Source organism: Triturus cristatus, chromosome 3_1, assembly GCF_964204655.1.
Source record: "Triturus cristatus chromosome 3_1, aTriCri1.1, whole genome shotgun sequence".
In the NCBI taxonomy this organism is placed as follows: Eukaryota; Metazoa; Chordata; class Amphibia; order Caudata; family Salamandridae; genus Triturus; species Triturus cristatus.
This window is the reverse complement of record NC_140583.1, coordinates 811169916-811192598: the sequence shown is the minus strand read 5'-3', so window position 1 is coordinate 811192598 and position 22683 is coordinate 811169916. Positions and strand designations below refer to the sequence as shown.

At 45.4% G+C, this 22683-nt stretch overlaps 1 protein-coding gene and 1 long non-coding RNA gene across 2 annotated transcripts in view; one reads left to right on the top strand and one right to left on the bottom strand.

The window, feature by feature from the left end:
• The window catches only part of LOC146861089 (aryl hydrocarbon receptor-like), an 867902-nt gene that overhangs the window by 242980 nt on the left and 602239 nt on the right, over positions 1-22683 (bottom strand). Inside the window, exon 5 of the mRNA XM_085645144.1 lies at positions 13491-13614. Within this exon, the coding sequence (XP_085501270.1) occupies positions 13491-13614 (124 nt within the window). The remainder of the gene's footprint in view (positions 1-13490; positions 13615-22683) is intronic.
• The window catches only part of LOC146861090 (uncharacterized), a 107359-nt gene that overhangs the window by 53646 nt on the left and 31030 nt on the right, over positions 1-22683 (top strand). The gene's annotated exons all lie outside the window — the stretch shown is intronic.

Below are 22683 nucleotides of genomic sequence, written 5' to 3'. Positions count from 1 at the left end.
ATAAATCATTATTGGTGAAGGAAAGAATAGGTGGGGGGGGAAGTCTTTTTGTAGTATGCGAACTTTCTCTTCAAATAAATCTACAATATTATTACAGAGACTCTGAGAGGGTGGAATCTCTTGTCAACTTTTAGGGTTCATAAATTGATTGACTATTTTAAAAATCTCTTTTTTTGGTTGTCCTTGGTGTTGTTAATTGCCTCGGTATAGTAGCCTTTTTTTGTAGTTTTAATCAAGGCATGATATTTCCTGAGGGCTACTTTAAAATTTTTAAGCTCTGTAGCCTCATAATTTCGGCGCCATCTGCGTTCTAATGACCTGACCTGGCTTTGCAATTCTTTCAGAGCTTGCGAATACCATGGGGTAGAGGGCTTCTTGTTTGGTCTGCTGTGATGTGAAACCGGAGGTGCCAACCGATCTTTCAGGTCATGCATCCACTGGCTAAAAAGCTGGGTATCGGCGATAGGGTCTCCTAGCAGGTTAGGTCTACCCATCAGCGCTTCTGAGAGCAAATCTGGGTGAGCTGTTAACTCCTTCCATCTGGGTTTGACCTGTTATGGGGTTTTAATGTTATTTTCCCTAGAGGGTGGCCCATTCTTTGACAAAATCTCGAAAGGGATAAATTTATGATCTGTCCACATTTGCTCAACTGGGGGCTTAACCTTAAGAGTTTCCAAGTTGGAGCAAATACAGTCTAGCGTGTGGCCTGCATTATGTGTTGTATCTAAGGAGCATTGTTCTAGACCAAGTATGTCCATTATCTCCTTAAAGTATGTTGCCCCTGGGTCGTTTTGTGTATCCAAGTGGAGATTGACGTCTCCTAACACCGTAAGGTTGGAAAATCTAAGAGCTAATGTGCTGACTACTTCTCCAATGTTATCTAGAAAGTCTTTGTAGGGTCCAGGTGGACGGTAAAGAAGTACTCCCGCAAAAGAAAAGGAGTCATGCAACTGAAGACAGAAACTGATCCCCTCCGCTCCTATTAGGTCAGGTAGTTGAACTATAGAACACCTGAGGGTGCTACGATGGATGATTGCCAGGCCTCCCCTGCGTTGCTCTACTCTGTCCAATCTCTGAATGAGATATCCCGGGGGGAGGGCATTTGCAATATCTGGGTTGCACCAGGCCTTCAGCCATGTCTCGTCACAAAAAGGCAATCAAGGTTTTCATTAGTTATTAAGTCATGAATATGAAATGCATGTTTACCCATTGACCTAGCATTTATAAGGCCACAGCGCAGACTGCTCAGCATGGCATTATTTTTTGCTTGAGGAGCCTGAGTGGGCTTAAGCACCTTTTGGCAGGTTTTACAACTAATCGGACCCTCCCATTTGGCAACATCTAATATGTTGTGACACATAGTAGGTGCTACATTGAATGATAATAAAAACTCCCTTGCAAAGTACAGGCCTGGCAGAGGAGATGTGGCGTTTCTGGCCCTTGGCCTGGTCCAGGCGCAGATGGGCTCTGCAGCTTATATTGCTGCTAGGCAGCCGGTAAGACCAGGAGACTAGACCATCTCTTTAACAAAATGCCCCCCCCAGAGTGTCCAACAGGAAGTAGGAGACTTCAGTTAGGCGCCAGGTCACGTTTTAGCCTCCCTCCACACAATCAGCACAAGCTGTGGTGAACGGGGAGAGAAAAGACGGCCACAGCGCTAATACAGTAAGTGTTAGTTAAAAAGAACAGTATCTGGAGCAATGGGTGAAAGATAAAACACCATACAATTCGACTACTTTAAAAATAAACACAATATCGTAATTTTTAAAGAGATGTCGGAATTGTGCAGATTGCAAAGAGCGGGTCCCCACCGTGCGAGCTCTGCTGATCACCCCCGACCTATTAAGCAGCTATTCCGCTGCGCGTCGGCGCCATCTGCAGTTTATATTGCTGCTAGGCAGCCGGTAAGACCAGGAGACTAGACCTTCTCTTTTGCAAAATGGCCCCCACAGAGTGTCCAACAGGAAGTAGGAGACTTCAGTTGGGCGCCAGATCGCGTTTTAGCCTTCCTCCACACAATCAGCACAAGCTGTGGTGGAACGGGGAGAGAAACGACGGCCACAGCGCTAATACCATAAGTGTTAGTTAAAAAGAACAGTATCTGGAGCAATGGGTGAAAGATAAAACACCATACAATTCGACGAATACTTTAAAAATAAACACAAGATCGTAATTTTAAAAAAACAGGAGCCCAGCCGCCAATATTCCGATTAGGATTTTTAGATCTATATTTATCAAGGAAATTGGTTGGTATGAACCTGGAAACTGGGAGTCCCGGTCTGCCTTGGGGATCATGACTACTAGGGTCTCACTCATAGAAGCGCTTCATTATATACCTCCAAAAGGCGGTCCACCAGTAACGGTGCAAATCTCTTATGAAACTCGGACGAGAAACCGTCACTCCCAGGGGTTTTTGCTCATCTTAAAGCTTGTATGGCCTTCATTAGTTCTTCTTTAGATATCGGGGTATCCAGCATTTGGCTCACCGTGTTGTCTAATTGGGGTAAGGCCGGGGTGGACGGGAAGGCCGCTCCGAATACACTTTGGCCAGATGAACGGATAGGATGTCCAGAATTTCTTATTGATTATATACTGTCTTTCCCTCCCTGGACTGCATTTGTACTATCGGGGACACAAGTGTCCCTTAGTTACCTTTGTGAGCAGGGCCCCGGACTGGTCTCCCTTCACATACAGACACTGCCGGTACGCGGTGTTGTTACATTTTTCAAAGTGTCATAGAGCTGCTAACAGCAGCTTCGGAGCTACACGTCACTCGTCCAGATAATGGGGAGCTATTGGGAGTAACTTCTCTATCTCTGCTAGTTCCCCCTCCTGCACCTTGATGTCCTACTCCAGCTGTTGGTGCACTCCATATGTTGTTTTAATGTATACCCGCTGATCACTACCTTCATGGCCTCCCACTCCACTGCTCTTGAGGACGTAGAGCCCTAATTCACTTCAAGATATCTGGGGAGCTCTTCTTCTACCGTGGCAGCAAAGAGTGGGTCCGTGAACGCCTCAGCCTGCAGTCTCCATGTGGGGATTTCCGTTCTGGGCTTCTTGATACCCATGGATAGCATCATTGGGGAGTCATCTGCGATATACCTCAGGAGGTATGCTATCTCCCCCATCATAGGAACCAGGTCCACTGATACAAAACACTGGTCCGGCCTATTAAATGTAGTAGTTGCTGGCGTATGACAGAAGAAAGCAAAACCAAAGGGGATGATGGACAGAGTGTTGAACATTGCAAGCACTCACCCCCAGTCAACTGATCTGGGTTTAATCCATCATCATTCTTTACCTCACTCTGCCACCCCAGTTCACACATGGCCATATGCAAATCAGTCTGACCCTGTGCCTCATAGGAACAGTCCAGCCCGAACTGCCAAGCCATGTCTTCCCTGGACCGGAGACAAGAATCCTGGGACCGGTTTCTGGCTAATCAGCCGTCATCAGCCAGGCTAGCTTGAATCCAGTGGCAAAGTGAGCAAGGGACCCACGTCTGGGCATACCCTGCCAACTTAGGGCCAACAAAGCAAAACCAAAGGGGATGATGGACGGAGTGTTTAACATTGCAAGCACTCACCACCCCCCCCCCCCAAGCAACTGATCTGGGTTTAATCCATCATCATTCTTTAGCTCACTCCGTCACCCCAGTTCAGACATGGCCATCTGCAAATCAGTCTGACCCTGTGTCTCATGGGAACAGTCCAGCCCGAACTGCCAAGCCATGTCTTCCCTGGACCGGAGACAAGTATCCTGGGACCAGTTTCTGGCTAATCAGCCGTCATCAGCCAGGCTAGCTTGAATCCAGTGGCAAAGTGAGCAAGGGAATGACAGGAGAAGACTGTGCGGTCTGGGTATCTCATCCTCCATACATCGCACAACTGTAATCCCTCCAGGGTATCTCTAAGGGCCTCTGTCATCCCCGGTTTAGTGCTCTGCCAGGGAGGCTCATGGTCCAATGACCCCTCCATTACACAATTAACATCCCCATCATGATCACCCACTAGATATGGAGTCACTGCAGCCACTACATTAGGGAAGAAACTTGGGTTATCTGAGTTAGGAGCATATACATTAGTCAGACAAATCTCTAGGCCATCAAGATTGCCATGTAGAATCACGTAACGTCCCTCAGGGTCAACTACATGATTTAAGTGTTGAAAGGTGACCCCTGGGGACACCAAGATGAGGGCCCCGCATGCAAATCCTGAATATGAAGTGGCATATAGCTGCCATTTCCATCTGCATCTTATATAAGGTAATGTATCACCCCAGACATGAGTTTCTTGGAGGCATGTGATAGATATTCTATACCTTCTTAGGAAGGCATACACCAGTCTCTGCTTTTTGAGCATTGCCATACCTCGCACATTCCAGGTAAGTAATTTCATCATGGGGGAAACCATGGTGCTTTGTGGTTGGTACTGGCTCTAAGTTCCCACCTTTCCTCCCTCCACAGCGATGGACTACATATAAATAGACAGTATCCCAGACACTGAACCCCTAAACCCCCCCATAACTCCCCCTAAACCTTTGCATAACAGACATGACTGGTTAAACCCCAAATTCCTCCCCCCACCCTCTGGGCAGTGACCCAGGTCCATCACTCCCACTACCATGGGGAGTTAGCATCCAATTCTCCCACCCTATCCCCCCCCCCCCAATTCTCTAAGAAAGATAACTGTCCACTGCATCATTAGCCATAGTTGCGTGATAAGTATTCCCAGATCTCACAATGTGTAGTAACCATGCCCTTTTAAAGAACTGTATTGTGAGTGGCCGAGCACTGGACTGGGTGCAGGGTCAAAGCCTCTAGCTCCCCAGATGGGACCCAGCCTCTGACAGGGGTGTGGTACTCCCTGGTCACAGGGGGTCAATACTCTACCGTTTCCCCACTTTAAAACACATTTGAAGTGAGTCCTCAATAAGTACCTATCTGAGCGTTCTGATAGGTGTCCGTGCATCGCTTTTCAACTAATATTATCTCGGGAAGTATTAGAGTCAAGTACTATATCCAATGAGGCCATATCAGAGTCAGACAACACCTCTGCCAATTTTAGGATGCCATCTGCACACACCTGAACATGTCCAGAATTGCCAGCATCTTTTTGCTGCGTTCCCCCGGATGGTTGATTTTGCCTCATAGTAGGATCTGGTGGTCCTGGTACCTTCGTTGATCTAGATTGTAAGTTCCGGTAGGTGCTAGGTTCCCAGAATGCATCCATCCAGTCAGATGCCTCTGTCGCGGAAAAGAAGAACAGAGCTTTGCCTTTATGTTCAATCCATAGTTTGGCTGGAAAGAGAAGGCTGTACTTTATCCCTGCATCCCGTAATTGCCTCTTGACCGCTATAAAGGTTCTCCGATGGTGTTGCACCCGCTGTGTATAATCAGGGTAAATGGCGATCGGGTGACCGTTAAAAAGCAGGAGTCCCGTGTAAGGGTGGCTTGCAGGATCATGTCCGGATCCCGGTAATTAAAGAACTGGCAATGATGGCTCTCGGTGGGGCCCAAGGCCGTGGCAGAGGGACCAGAGCTATATGGGCACTTTCATTAATAAAGAACTTGGACATTCTCACCAGTGCACGTACCGTCGTAATCCAGTCCTCCAGAAACAACTACACTCAGGGACCCTCCGCACGCTCTGGAAACCCCATGAGCTGCAGGTTATTCCTTCTCGATCGACCTTCCTGATCTTTGGCCCGGTCGTCAAGTTTAATTGCCTTTTTCTGCAGGTCCAAGACCAGTTCCCTGCGTGACGTAACTTCCAACTGGAGGGCTTTTACATGTTGTTCAGTCGTACTGACTCTATGAGAGACCTTGTGCAAGTCACAGCGCAGGAGATTGGCATCAATGGCTACTGCATCTATCCTGTTCGCCATGTCATCTCTGGTAGACTGGATTGCTGCTGAGACATCTGTCAATGAAGGGTCTCATTAGACTCCATTCAAAGCCTCCTCAGCGTTGTCGCCCCTCTGCGGGTCTAGTTGTTTTGGTCCCTGGGGCAAGGATTTTGTTGGACTGAGATTGGTTGGATTTTTCTGTCACCATGTTGGCCCGTCCCTCTCCCTCCACCTCCAAGAACTGAACAATCTTAACAACACCTCAAAGAGATGGTGCCTAGTTCCACCCCGATGACCTCACCTGGTTGGGAGCCACCCCGGAGATTCCCTTCGCATATAGAATGACTCCTGTGAGGCCCGATCAATCGGGTATACTCCACCCACGACTTATGCTCAGCCAATCATCTCTTGTGATAACCTTGCCTCTGTGCCCTAGCCTGGGTGTTCACTGGCCTGGGGTGTATCTTCCGGCAGTTCAAGAGGCTATACGTAGTGGTGGTGAATTCCTGGTTGTGAGAGAAGTACATCGACAGTCGAGGTATACACCTCTGTGTTATTACCCGGGTCTCAGTTCACCCAACAGCCGCTCTGGGGTGTACTTGGGTGTTTATGCTATGCTGAGGAGCCAACTGTTACTGTATTTCAGGCGTGGGTCTAGCTTGTATGCCCTTAATAGGCCTCTGTCACTAACAGGGTTAACCCCAGGCTCATCTCAGGTATCTCTTGGGGCCAGAAGGATCACAGATCAGCAGCCAGCCATGCCCGGGTCTGCTTCAACAGTCAGAAGTCTCCCAGCCAGCAGGTCTCAGGTTAATTCAGAGGGGGAAGTCGACGGGTCATCCAGGAGCCTGTTCCCCCACAGTGACTCACCCCCTTTTTTCGCAGCACGGTTTGCCGAGCCGCCTTAGTCTCCGGCGGGTCCCATCGCTTCAGCGGCCGATGTCAGCTTAATTTTCAGGTCGTTCCGTGTACAACAAGGCTGTGCCCCCGCCGAGGCCAGTAGATGGTGGGTCTCCGACCGGGGCCGTGCACTTCCCAGCTGGGAGCAGGGCCAGCCGCTGCCACTACAGCGCCAGGGAGGGCCGCCAACCACCGGTGTGCCTCTCCGATCCGGAGCCGTCTATGTCTGCCCAAGATGGTGCTTCATCTCCCTGATGTCGGCGTGCTGTCGCCTGTTCCACGGTATCAGCGGGGTCGATTCACAACTTTATATCACCCCGGGGAGCAGCGCCTGGCCGCGACGATAATCGTGGGGTCAGTGCTCAATCATCACCACAGGAAATTAACGGATCTCCCTGTTTGCCAGTAGGAGCACCGCAAAGCATGTCTTATTCTTGTCATCTTGTCGGCCACGCCCCCCACTCTGCCCTTTATTGGGTGCCCCCTGCTACATACCCAACACAGCCGGGGAATTCCTAGCAAACCTAACTCTACCCAGCATCTCAGCTATTGAACAGGACGACGATGGATTCCACCCATCTGACCTTTTATCGGCCCATAGCAATTCTGGGCGCGGACTAAAAAATACTAGGTAAAATAGCTGCAGACAACTACCTACAGATACTACCTAACATTATACACCCCAATCAAAACAGATTTGTCCGCGTATGTAGCATGTCGTACTATTCCATGTGATGGACCAGGAATCGCTGCAGTTCTCCCATGCAGCTTCCCATGATACTAGACGTAGAGAGAGCATTGGATATGCTGTCCTGTAATTACCTTTTTAAAGTACTGGCCAAGCTCACAATATGTAGGCGTCTCTCAGCAAAACTATTATATACTACCCCATCTTCTTGAGTGCGAATTGGCCGCCTAACAGCCGATCTATACCTGGTGGGTTGCGCCCCCCCATTCCCCACATTCTTTGCCATTGCAATGGTGTCCTTGGCTATCTGCCTCCGAACGGACGGTGCACAGTGGGAGATCCTGCTGAGAGGAACAACCCATGCGGTATCGCTTTACGCTGATGACCTGCTGCTCTATCTTCAAAACATTAGCTAGAGCACTAATACGACCTATGCAACCCTTCAAGATTTTGAGGAAGCACAGGGCCTATGAATGAACTGGACAAAATCCAGTGTTTTCCCTCTGCGCTGAGACGCACCACCAAAAGAGCTGAGGCTAGGATGCGATGCAATGTCCTGGGCAGGGGAAAAGGTTTGTTACTTAGGAATCCAACTATACCATTCACAGCTCAACCTATTTGAGGGAAACATGAAGCAGGCGCGCGAGGCTCCTAAGTCCAAGGTTGCATTCTGGAAGTGTTTGGCACTTACCATTATGGGCAAAATAGCCCTCTCAAAAATGTTTGTCCTTCCCCGACTATTGTATCTTTCTCCTTACCTAACTGATTTCAATGTGTCTTTAGAGAATATGTTCACTGATGATAATAATAAAGAAATAAAATATTGTAAGTAGTTGAGGGTGATTGCACAAAAAAAGTTGAATAGAGATTCTTTATGTTTATTGAGTAGCGAAGAGCATTACTTTATTAGAGAATATAATGGGAGAGGAGTAAATGCAGTGAGAAGTCTAGAGGAGAAGAAGATTGCCTTGGAAGAATTACAAGAATAAAATTTTAGGTTTGCAGGTTTACATCCTAGGTTGAAAGTGGAACATGAAAGAAGAGGTAACATCTGTATGGTAAGGTGTAGTTCTATGGAGAAGGAGAAAGTAGAAATTGTAGATAAACTTGTGTGTGACAAATCTTATGAGGTCAATGGAGATCTTTTGTATGGAGTGGAACCTAATATAAGGGGAATCTATTATGTATGTTGCAAGATTGCTTATTTTAAACTGCCAAGATATTAGATAGGTTCATGGTATTTACCTTTAGTTTTTCCTAAGATGTATCATGTATATGAGTTATATAAAGAATACTGCATAAAAAGAGTAAAGCAAAGTTTTGGACAAGTGATTTTAGATATTTAGGAGCAATGAGTTCGCCAATGGGTGTAGCCATAAATGATGTGAAAAGTAGGCGTTTGTATACAGTGGTAGAGAGACTTGCTGTGGATACAGTGGGTCTTTTAAATTAGTAAATGTAGAAATGGTAGCAATTAGAGCAACGTCATGCAGAACCGTCTTGCCTTTTATATTCTCCTGGCAAAATAAGGCAGAGTTTGTGAAGTAATTGAGGTAAAGAGGTGTGGTACGTACACTCCTGATTATAGTGGAGCAATTGATTCTTTCATTACTAACAAAATCAATATAACTCACAAGATTAGATTATTGACAGCCCCAGGATTATGGGAGAGTGTAGGATCCTGTGTGAGGTAGTTAGGAAGGAACTTTAGTAAAGTAGGTGAATGGTTAGGAAATATTGGTGGTGATGTTCTAACCAGGATAATAATTGTGATGATTTGTGCAATTGCTCTTATTAAAATTCTTAGAATATATGATTAGTAGATGCATTAATAAGGCAAAAATAATCTAAGGAAAATGTTAAGGAGTGTTGAATAAGATCATTATAAAGTTTGGATGTATCATCAATTGGAGCAGTTGGAGTACAGCATACAATTGTTCAAGAAGATTAAGGTTTCGGCGATGAACTAATGGCTGATTAATAAACATTGAAAATGAGGTTTTCGCTATTAATAAAAAATAATCAGCAGGGCTATGTTGTTAGTTTTTTTCTGATGTACAATTTTAGGTGGCAAATTATTTATGCAAATTAGTAATTTTAATGATGCATACGACCAGAACTGATGGATTAATGATTTTCTGCTTAAAATAATGTTAGAAGTGTAGAAGTATGATTAACAATGTAATACAGTTATGCCATAGATTTTGTGCGAGACAGCACTATTTTAATTGTATGCAGCTTGTGATGTTTTGTGCGTCCTGCTCCTGCTCATTCCACCCTCCCAATCAGTTACAAGCTGCAAGTTTTCTCTCCCTACATTTTCCGCAGAATAAGAGGAGCAATGATGTCAATGTACTATGTGTTAGAAAGCATGTGTTGTGCAGGAAATTGGCATTGTGTGCTTAAAATATAATTTTGAAGGTTTACTTTGCTAGTACTGATGAAGGTGTTTAAAAGAACACAATTCTATGAGCTATTAAGAAAATGTTCATATTAAGTTGTACATCTCCGGAGCACTGTTGGTGAGGAAGCAAGCAAAATATTTCATTTACCTTAAGAAATGGGTACTGTTAAGAACCTAACAAATCTACAAAAATGTTTTTGATTTGCCAATGTGACCTAACCATGATCATGCCATGCTGAGTTTGCAGTTTCACTAATTATTATGCATAAACTGTATATAAAAAACCCTGGTTTTGAAGGCTCGGGGGCAACTTTTCATTGTCCTCCTGAAACTATATGATTATTTTGAGATTTTCCTTACTTAGGATGCTGCCGTACTCCTGAGTTTGATACTTAGAATTTAGATTGGCTAATAGGATTTCTGTTGTAATTTATGATTCTGTATTCTGATCCTTTATGCAGAATGTGTGACTTTCTTTGTAATGCTCATTTTAATGATTCCGAATTAAACTTTTTGTACTTAATTTTGATCTAGAACTCAATTTTGTGTGGTCCCAGCAATTAATCATAGTTTACTCTGATCAGCTTGAGTGTTAAGGGGGAGGGTAGCATTTTGGTGCTAGATAAAAGAGAAGGTTCGTGGAGCTGAACCATCAAAGGGAAATCTTTAGGGTACTTACGACATTAGCGTTCCAGAGATTATTGGGATTCAACGGCCACAATGATTCACTGTTACATGTACTATATAGTCATTCCATTCATCTTAAACTCTGGTATGGTTCTTTAGGATCTCTCCTAAATCTTCCTCTTCTATATTTGCCTCGACATGGTAGAGCATTGCAATCATATTTAGTGGTTGTACAGGTGGTGTAGGTGAATCTGGTCTTTCAGATTTCTGGATCAGGATCAGGAGGAGGTTGCAGAGGTTGCTGTTGCTGATTCTGAGGAAAACTGATGTAATAATCTTTCATCATGTGATGAAGATTGAAGGTAAGAACCACTAGTAGCTGTAACATCGGAATAACTTGGTATGAATGTCCTGTATAATATTCCAAATAATGATGATCATAATTGGGACTCCTGTAAACTCACTGGGGATTTTCTTCTTTCAGATATGGATGACGGGTGTTGACATAATTCATATCACCGTAACTGAACCCATCAGCATCCTGCTTTCTTCCCAAATTGATCACTTAACCCCCAGCATTCCTTATAAATGTAATCCTCTCTGTCCCCACGTTTGTCTCCCCCTTGTTCCTCTCTGTCATTTCTCAATTTATTCTCCTCTTAGCCGAGTCCTTTTAACTCAGCTATTTGACTACATTAAACAGATGATGGTACAAGGCTTTGCTGGGGACCCGCTAATTCAGCCAAATAGACAGCTGTTATGCTTAAGAACATTTTACCATCCCAAATGTCATGTATCTACCTGGATGCTGATGATATGAGTGTTATTGAGGAGTTCAAGTGGCTGCACAGTCTGTGGCCAAGGATAGGTAAATCTAATATTATGAGGAACAGTGATAGATTAGTGTAAATTGCAAAAAGACGAGGAGATTTGCAACAACTGATAAAAGCTTGGCTAAGTTCCTTTACATTAATTCAAAGAATTTATAAGTGAGAACCATCCCCAAAGACCAGGAGCTCCAGTCCCTCTTTATAAGAAAGAGTGCAGACCATAATAGACAACAGCCACGTGATGCGCTGCACCATCACTCTGTTCACAATCCAAGCCTGCTTAGACAGGGACAGCATCTTTACTGAAAATCAAGGTGGATTTAGAGCAGGTCACTTGACCACATCTTCAACTTCCTATACATTATCCTCCAGTATCACACAAGAACAAACCAACCAATTCACATTTTCGTTTCTACGTTAAAAAAATACTTTTGGCCTCATTTGTGGTTTGGTGGAACACCATAAACTGGTGGTTATCTGGCCCTTCCAAGCAAGGTTTCTCACAACCCATTTAGAGATGGTGGGACCGTTGGGTAATGATGGAAAACCATGACTCAGAAGTCCACATGCCACCTTGCACCGCTAATGTCATAGCAGAATAATACGTTTACAATAATAATTCATAAAAAATTAGGTAAAGCCATCACAATATAATCAATACAGTAGAGAATGAAAATCTGCAACCAATGAGTATTGTATACTACACAAGGAGCGCAAGCTGCAAGATAGGCATTACCCAGCCTTGAGCAAAAACATAAAACACTTATTAGTCATTGGGTAAATGTATTTCATACTAAATTATAGCTATAAATGCGTCATCGGTGCAGCATCCTTGAGGCATTAACTTGGCCATCTTTAAAAGTAGCCAGGATTTAAAAATAAAAAGCATGGTGGAAAAGGACAAGACAATTTAGAATGGCGACGACATGCAAGGCAAAAACCACTTTCACATTGGGAGGTTTTTCTGTTTTAGAGAAAACAAACTCCTGTTTTGGGAGTTTGTTTTCTCTATACGAAAAAGTATGCAGCATTTAGTTGCACAGCAAACATTCAGTGCTGCGAAGGGAGCCACCCCATGCACTCCTCTATATGGGCCAGGCAGATAAGGAGCCTAATAACAGGACAACATTCAGTGCTGCAAAGGGAGCCGCCCCAGGCACACCTCTATATGGGCCAGGCAGGTCGGGGGGATCTCTAACTAAGGCAGGCGGTCTTCAGTCTCTCTTGTGGGTCTGTGGTTTATGACAGTCTTTGTGACCTTGGGCTAGGAGTTAGGTTCCAGATAAAATAAGATGAGCTTTGAGACATGCCTTTGAAAAGCAATCGAGGCTCTCAATGCTACTGATTTAATTAGAACCAGACAGAGCAAGCCAAAAGTTGATCTTTTCAAAGAAGTACTGTTCAAGAGGCCTGAAACAAGGGGTATTCTTGCCCACTCCTCTACATGATGGCAAGCTGACGACTAGATGACTCCTTTATGTATGAGAAACTGGTCTGAAGAAACCACTGTATTCAAGCATGAGATACCGAAACAAGAACAACCTGGAATTAAACAGAGCAAAATTTAAGAATATGCTGAGGGTGCCCTGGTGAAGATCTTCTGTCAGTGAGGCAGTCTGGTGAGCTGCCTCAAGGATAAGCCATTGTGTCTTTAATTGTATTCTTTTTTCCTTGGGAAGCCTTGAGGCAGTATGAGTGAAGCAGTCTGTGTGGCAGACTACTCCTTAGCCCAACGCGTAGGTGTATGATGCTACTTACTGCCCTTTTCACATAAATGGGGCTCTCAGAGTTCAGACTAGAAGGGCACTGTTTCCTCAAACTCCACATGCTGTGCCAGGGCTCTGGCAGAAAATGCCAGTCAATTCCACCTTGTGGGAAGGACCCTTTATGGAACTCTAACCTTTCCCCTTCCAATCCATTTACTTGGGCAAAAATACACTTGATGGATAAAACTGACCATAGTAATGTTGCAATGTGAAACACACAACAACCCAATCATGTCCCTGCGGATGTCACTGTAAAGGAGCATACGCTTCATGTGCAATGGCAGTCGTGAAAGTCTGGATAGACACTCACTATGTGATAGTTAGTACCAGTAATGTGACAATAAGAGGATAGGTGCAGTCTGCCTAACACCATCCATACGTTTGTGTCACATTCCTCTCTTCCAGCAAACACAAAGTTCACTTACCCTCAGGAGAATGGCTCTTCTCAGGAGTCTGTGGAGGATTCAGAGCCCAATGAAGGTTCCTCCGGAACTCCTGCTGATCCTCTGTGTGAATGAGCTCAAACACGCTCTGATGGATAACATCTGTCTGCATGGAAAGAATATTGGTGTAAAGCGCAATAATTTGCACAATGAAACAGGTGGGAGCAGTAAAACAATGTAAAAGAAGCCTGTAGAAGCTGATACCTTCCACCAAGTGGTTAGTGAGTAGATACAGTTCCTTCATTGTGCATACATGATGTGCCACCATGACTTGGCTTGAAAAAAGAACTGCATCAGGATTGAACTCATCTTAAAGGAATGCTTATCTATTTCACAAGACCTATTTCACAAGACCTAACTTCAAAATATTTATTTTTACCCTACTTGAGCCTTCATAAATTTGAGGAGTGGAAACTATTGTAACTATTTAGGATTATGATCTAGTTCACTATCAAAGATGTGCCTCAGTGGGTGGAGATGCTGTCGATTTCTCGTGAGGATCCCAAAAAGATACTTTCCTTACCTCTCATTTTTCACCCTTAAAATTATGAATGGTGGCTGATTTTAACAATTCTCAATGATCATAACAATAGGTGGAGCTGCCTGATGTAAACATCACAAGGGGTACCTATAAAGGGACATAAGTGGCACACTGTAGCATCAAAGTGTATTACATTTGTCACTCAAACAGTCCCTTATTTCACAATCAAAAACAGTCCTGGATACACTATGTAGGATGCTGGCTTTTTATGTAGTCTACCAAAATGAGGTACACTATGTAGGAAGTCAACACAACCCTTATTGGCTTACAGAGTTTAAATTAATAATCCCAAATGCTCTCTTTGTGGTAGTGTGGGCAAGCAGTTTAAACTTATCAGAGGGTAGTGTTAAGCTTTTGTTGTACACCCAGTCAATAGATGAGACACACACTCAAAAAGAAACTCGAGACCAATTTAGAGAAATAACACAGTTTTATATATAATGTTAGACACCAAGATTATTGGAATCGGGGAAGTAAGTACTTTAGGCATTATCAACGTTTACAGTAAAAAGAGTAAAAAATGACAGCTCTCAGATTAAAGGCATGAGCCTCGAATGTAGCAATTGTAGCCTATGGGAGAAACATTCACTGAATAGACACACTTACAGACGACTTACATGATTGTTCTTCTGGACTTAAGGTAAGTAGAGACCAAAGTCCAAGAAAGCACCAGCAGCTCAAGTTTACTTGCCCTGGGTTGTCCGGGTGCAGAGGTGCTTTACGCGGTGGTAGCCTCAAACGCTACACGCTAAAATCAATGGGGAAAAGTACCTGTAAGAAAAAGGTTGCAAGTGTGGATTGGGGGACTAGTCCGGAAGAACTCAAGGTAGGGTTTGGCTTTTGAGGGTCTCAGGACCACAGAAACACCATTGGTTTACTTGAGCTGGGCTGGGGAGCTCGTGTGAGAAGGTGTTTTGTCTGGCAGGTCGGTGAGTTAGAGGCTCTCACGGTTCTTGGTGTACCTGCAGAAAAAGGAAAAGAAACACAGCAGGGCCAGCTTCGGTGTGGAGCTGGCCTTTCTTGAATTCTCTTGACGTGCAGGTGAGTTTTGCCAGCAGTAGTGATTCGAATAAACACACACAAGAATTGGTGCTTGCAACTGGCTACAGTACCCTGGGTATTAGTTCTGGGCAGCTCCTGAAGTCCTGGTGTCTCCAATCTTGGCAGGGAGACGGATGTGACCTCCTGCAGCAACGAAGACCTCTTTCTGGAGTTCTGCTCTCTCTGTGGGCCCAGGGATCGAGAGAACACTGTACCAAGCAGATGAGGTCGGTGCACGCTGGTGCAGAGAAGTGGCTCATCCATCCAAGGTTGCTGGTTGGAAGTAGTGCTGGGAGGGTTTGGGGAAGCTGTTCACCTTCAGGACGAGTCGGTGTCAGTGACTTATGGGAGAGCAGTAGTCAGGTAGTGTTTTGTGCCAAGTTAGGTGCTGGTTCTCAGTTCTCACGTCTTCAGCTCTTCTTTGTCCTTTACCTGTCAGGTAGATTAATCTGAATTCCTGGTGCCAGGGGGGCACCTAAATACTCAATTAAGGGGCATTAAAGGGAGTGAGGGGGTAGTAGCCAATAGGCTACTTACCCCTGGGGTCACTACAGCCCATAAATGACCACTTTCTGTGAGGAGTAGGCATAACCCTGTCCCAGAGTTCCTAATTCCACCAAAAACAAGATGGTGGAGCCCTTCTTTCATGGAGCACATCAGGCAGCCCACCTTAGGGGTGTGACTAGCCTGGAGGTGCAGCATGCCTACTGCATAGCTAATTTCCCACCTTTCCTGGTGCCAAATGGGCCTCAGGGCAGGGGGTGGCATCTCCCAGGTCTGGGAAAGCCAGGGTCACATATCACAGGCGGCAGGAGGTTTAAAGCACCTACCCTTGATATGCTAAATCACTAGCCATCCTGCTGGAAGAGGTGTGAACACCTTCCTCCAGAACAGGAATTGTTTATGACCTCAGAGAGCTCGGGTTCTCACCTGCAGGGGGTCAGAAAATTGTCTGTGGTGGCAGGAAGGGCGATACGAGTCAGCCACCACACTAAATACTGGTAGGTTTTTAAGGGGGCACTTCTGAGGTGCGTTCTAGGGGCATGTTATAATAAATTTAGTACTGGCAACATTACAGATTTATTAAGACAAAGTGTTTGATACTGAACACCATAGGTTTCAGTAAAGCTCCAACTGCGCCGACACTCTGGCAACCCTCAAGAAGAAACCAGACAAGAAACACTCCAAGAAAGCCAGCTGGTTCACTCTTGCCCTCCACGATTCCAGAGCACCTGCAGATGACTCGAAGAGATGGAGGAACAACAAAACCCTGGAAACCATGCAACCTTCAAATCCGCTGTCAACCGACACCACCTTCTCCTCAAAACCACAAAGAAAACGGCCTTCCAAGACAGAATCAATGCCAGCGCACACAACAGCAAAGAACTCTTTGCCATTGTCAAGGAGTTCGCCAGGCCCAACAGTGGGACCATAGACATCCCAATATCCCAAGAACTCTGCAACAAGCTCAGCACCTTCTTCCACCACAAGATCAGGCAGATCTACGACAGCCTTGACACCCAAGACCGTGCCACTATGCCTGCCACCACCGTACGCAACCATGCCACACCCTAACAGAGCGTCCTCAACTGGACTCCACTCACCACAGACGACACACTCAAGACTATGAAGAGCATCCACTCAGGAGCCCCATCAGATCCCTGCCTGTACCACATTTTCCATAGAGCAACTGCCGCCATCACCCCCAAGCTTCACCACCCCATCAACTGCTTCATCGAAACCGCCACCTTCCCCGATGACTGGAAACACACTGAGATCAACCCCCTGCTGAAGAAACTGTCTGCCAACCCAACAGACAACAAGGACTTTAGGCCCATCGACCTACGTCCCCTCCCAGCCAAGGTCATCGGGAAGGCCATCAACACCCAACTCGCCAAGTTCATCGAAGAGAACCACGTCCTGGACATCTCTCAATCCGGCTTCCGAAGCAACCACAGCACCTAGACAGCACTCCGCGCCGCCACCAGCAACATTTTTTCCCTCCTCTCCTGGGGCGAAACCACAGCCCTCATTCTACAGGACCTCTCGGCTGCCTTCAACACAGTCACCCACCGCACCCTAATAACGAGAATCCACATTGCCGGCATCTGTGACAAGGCACTGGACTGGATCCACTCCTTCCTGACCAGCCGAAATCAGAGTGTCAGCCCAACCCTTTTCAACATCTACATGGCCCCCCTTGCAGCCATCGTCAGAAGCCACGGACTCAACATCATCTCCTACGCAGACGAAAACCAGCTGATCATCTTACCCACCAACTAACACACAGCTGCCAGAATCAACTTTCAGAACGGAATGAAGGCAGTTGAAACCTAGATGAAAGACAGCTGCCTCAAGCTCAACTCGGACAAGACTGAAGTGTTCAGTCTGGAATCCACCCCCTCAGCTTGGGACGACTCCTGGTGGACCAGCGCACTTGGAACCCCTCCCAACCCTATGGACAACACACGCAACCTCGGCATCATACTGGACTACAAGCTCACAATGAACCACTAAATCAATGCAGTATCCTCATGGTGCTTCCACACGCTCCATCTGCATCAAAAGACATTCACATGGATCCCCACAGAATACAGAAAGACGTTCACCCACGCACTCATCATCAGCAGACTTGACTACGCCATTGCACTCTGAGTTGGTGTCACCCAGAAATAGCTCAGGAAACTACAGAATGTCCAAAACACCTCAGCCAGACTGGTCCTCGACATCCCCTGCTGCAGCCACATGACACAGCACCTTTGACAACTCCACTGGCTCCCAATCAACAAGAGAATCACCTTAAAGCTCTTACACATGCCTACCAGGCTCTCCACGACGCAGCACCAGAATCTGAACCACTGCCTCACTTTCCACACACCCGCCAGACAACTCCACTCAGCCCAACTCGTCCTGGCCTCCGTCCCACAGATCCACAAGACCAGAACGGATGTATGTCGTTACAACGCACACTTTTACAACGCATGCACTTACAACGCATTTTTTACAACGCAAAATCCATTACAACGCATTGCATTACAACGCATGACACTACAACGCATTTTTAAAAACTACCTTTACAACGCATTCCATTATAACGCATACTACCTTTACAACGCATACCATTACAACGCATAATATTAAATTGCATTTAAGGTAAGTATTAGATAGTATAGGGGTAAAAATTACTTTTCTAACTCCAGGGGGTGCAACAGTAGGGTAAGTGTTGGATAGTATAGGGGTAAAAATTACTATTCTAACTCCAGGGGGTGCAACAGTAGGGTAAGTGTTGGATAGTATAGGGGTAAAAATTACTATTCTAACTCCAGGGGGTGCAACAGTAGAGTAAGTGTTGGAAAGTATAGGGGTAAAAATTACTATTCTAACTCCAGGGGGTGCAACAGTAGGGTAAGTGTTGGATAGAATAGGGGTAAAAATTACTATTCTAACTCCAGGGGGTGCAACAGTAGGGTAAGTGTTGGATAGTATAGGGGTAAAAATTACTATTCTAACTCCAGGGGGTGCAACAGTAGGGTAAGTGTTGGATAGTATAGGGGTAAAAATGACTATTCTAACTCCAGGGGGTGCAACAGTAGGGTAAGTGTTGGATAGTATAGGGGTAAAAATTACTATTCTTACTCCAGGGGGTGCAACAGTAGGGTAAGTGTTGGATAGTGTAGTGTAATATTATGCATTGTAATGGTATGCGTTGTAAAGGTAGTATGCGTTGTAATGGAATGCGTTGTAATGGATTTTGCGTTGTAAAAAATGCGTTGTAAGTGTAGTGCGTTGTAAAAGTTGCGTTGTAAAGGTTGTTCCCCGACCAGAACCAGAGTAAGATCCTTCTCCTACCTCGCCGCCAAGACCTGGAACACCCTGCCCCTTTACCTCAGGCAATCCGCGTTGTTGACCCAATTCAGGAAGGACCTCAAGACAGATTAACATCCCCCCCCTCCTCCAGCACCTTGAGCAGTGGCGGCTCCTCCGCTAAGGCAGAGGAGCGTTGACCCATTGTGCAAAAGGTAAAAATTAAATGACAATATTGTATCATTATTGTCATTTTACTTTTCCTATTGCATGTAGCCAGTGTGGGGCGCGGCTGGCCAGAGCAGGGGAGGAGTGGTTTGTACTCCCAAAGTGCGAATGAACTGTTTGGCTGGTCCACTTGGGCTGACCAAACAGTTCATGCGCACTTTGCATGTTCCTACCTGACTGCAATACACAGCCTGGTCAGGATCATGCACAAGCTCCCTGTTCGAGTGTGGGTGCAGATGCACAGCGCTCAGACCAATCACAGCGCTGCATTGCATCTTTGAGATTGGCTCAGGGGAGCCTGTGCGCCAGGTGTTCCTGCTGCCGGACGGACTACAGAGGAAGAAGGAAGAAGACGCAGGGGAGGTGCCGGCCGTTCTAAGGTAAGTGTATTTTTTATTTATTAAGTGCCCCACCACCCCCGCCCGGTAGCAGCGCTACTGACCTTGAGACCCTCACGGGTGAGTAGCCACACTATACAAACCACTGATTGATTAAAGTCATCATGTAGCTGGGGAACTTGTATTGACCAGTGTCCAGTACATATGCTTGAGATGGTTTCCTTGTTCACTTGTAATATCTAGTAATCGAGCTCACATGTAATATAATGCACCCTGCCTTAGAGCTATAAGGCCTGCTGTAGGGTGACTTACTTATATTATATGCAGCGACTTGAGCATGGCACACAACAAGTGTGCCATGTTGTTTTTTCACACATGGTTTGCACCATGTCACGCAGCCTGCAATGGCATTTTGCATGCAATTTGTATGGGGGTCCATTAGGGAGGCATAATACATGCTGCATCCCTTAGGGACTCTCTTTAATACATATGCACTAGATACCGGGGGTACCATTTATTAGGGACTTACAGGGGTGCTAAAGTGTGTGTCAATTGTAACACAATTAGACTATTTTACCTTGTTTTTGGGAAAACAGCGCTGGCACTGGGGCATGGTGAGCAGGAACCCAGTGCACATCAGTTGAAAAACATCAGTACCCGTGGCAAAAAAGTGGGGGTGACCATGACAAAAGGGGGGACGTTGCTACACACAACACCACACCACAAATGGGGGAAGATATGGGCTCCCCATTAGTTTATGATGATTAACTGAGGGTGCTGCTCTTAATCCCTAAAATATCCTGTAACCCATGGTTCAAGCTCATACTTGCACAAGGCGTATATAACCCCCATGAAGATTAATGGTCTGAATCCAGGGGCACAGGCAGAACGCGCTAAATGTCGTGCACTTGCAGTGACTTCTTTTTAAATTAGGTGGAGTTGGCCACTGCTGATGGCATTTTGGGTAACAGTGCTGCATTTTATAACAGAAGGCACGGGTAGGACTATTGTGATTACTCCACAGGCACGTCTACTAGGCCACTAGTGGATAACCAAGAGCAACCATGTGACCAGAAGATTTGTCAACTTAGCACTTATCCTAGCCAAATAGCAGATATGTAAGAGCTGGTAGTGTTTGATAGGTCTTAGCAATTTAAATGGTATATTGAACTGAAAAAGTGGGCGGGAAGTGAGTAAAGCGCATTGCGGAAAGTGGCCAGGAGAAGCATTAGACAGCCAGACGTGGCAACAGCCTTGCCTGCCATCTTGGAGACCATGCCTACAATTGAAGGGGCTCGTAGGGTAATTGTAGCTGATAAAGTTGAGATTGGCGACAGATCTTCTGCGTTCCTTCATCAAGGCTGTTATACATTAAAAGCAGGGATGACTCATCCCTTAAGGCAGAAGAGTGTCGCCCCACTAGTTTAAATGCCCACAGATGAAAAATAAAATGGTAATAGACATTAATACCATTTTATTTTTCAACCCCCATCCCCAGGCAAGTCTCAGGACGAGGGCGAGGCCAATGCTGACAAGCAGCAGCAAAGAAGAGTGATGGCCTGGGCATTTTAGAGTGCGCATGTCTCTTTGGCTGGCCGTCTTGCGACGGCCAGCTAGACATGCGCACTTAAAAGAGTACTGAAGGACCTTGCTCGGTCTCAACCCAGCTGTCTGGGTTGAGAAGTTTAGAGTGCTGAGAGAGCCTGCTCCTTCCAATCCTGGCACTGCTCTCATGTTGGTTGAGAGCAGCACCAGGATTGGTTAGGGGAGTTGCTGGGCCTGAGGAGAGAAGAACACCGGGGCGTAGCTAGCAGTGCAGCAAGGTAAGTGTCCTAAATTGCCGACATGCATTACATTACTGTTTTAAAGTTAAACATTTAGTTTATATATTTTTGCTACGCCCCACCCCGCTCTTCATAGCTGGCAGCCACCACTGATTTCAAGGGGGGGAGGGTTGTGCAGCTCAGGACATACTTCGCGTGTGGCTGACACTGTATACCCCATGTAATTTAGGAATGCTAGGGGTGTGGCTGGGGTGCGCCAAACACTTGTCTACATCGTGGTACTTCTCCTGGGTAGTCGATTGCCGAGCAGTATTTTTCTAATTTCGTTAGAGTTGCTTCTATTTCTTTCTTACACACGCAGACCTATCAACAAGTGTAACATGGATATAAAATGCCAGATGGACGAATTTCTTGCTATTAGCTACTCCCTGTGGAACTATAGGTGCACATCAATCTGTCAATAAAATGTTGTAAAAAATGAGTAACTCAAACGCTTGTTGATCGTGGATACTGTGCTTATTTTCACAAAAACAAATAAGAACAGATAAATGAAAGGATGTGGAAACAAACTGGTATACAGCTCAAGAGTGTCACTTTTGTGTTTCAACTGGAGGGCATTATTTCAATGTGTACCTAAGCAGATAGGTAGTTTGTCATTTCATAGGACAGTTTCTGTAGCGATTCCCAGTGAAACTTCTGGACAGCTCCATTGTCAATGACCATAAAGCAGTACATAGAAATAGAGGCTTTAGAATTCTGCACTGTCATCCATTTCTCTATTTAGCATTTGGTGCTATATGAAAACAAACACAAACTAGACTATAAGCATTGCATATCTCATTGCTAAAGATTTGAATTGTGAAGCTAACACACTAGGTCTATCCGTACTAAGTAGGCCTGGAGGGCTATAATTTTTCTGAATGGTTAAATTTCTGGTTTGCAGAAGTGCAAGAAGGAATTCAAATAGGTTAATGAGTTTCTGACATGAATAAAGTAGGCATTTCACTAGAATTTGGAGTCTTTGTTTGTCCTGCACATAAAAGGAACATGAAGGCATAGAATTCTGATGCAAATAAGGAAATATCTTCAGTTGAAATTCTCCCAAGAACACTTTTTAATTGCATTTTGTGAGGATCTGGGTGTATTATATGATATGGCTGTGCAGCCTTATCGTGGAACATACTTGCAAAAATATTTAATGGGTCTAGTCATGCTTGTTTGTAACCCTTAAGCTCTACCCTGGGTCACTGTGGCTTCAAGCAGCAAGGTTTAGAAAAACCAGGCAGACGTTTCAAGGACACTCCACTGGAATGGCAGGGGACACAGCTACTTTTTAAAGGCCAGTAACCCCTCCTCACTCAAAGTCTACCTCAGCTATGGGATGTGACTTTGTGACGTTTGTTACATTGTCAGAGTTGACTATCTGATGCACCTCAGTG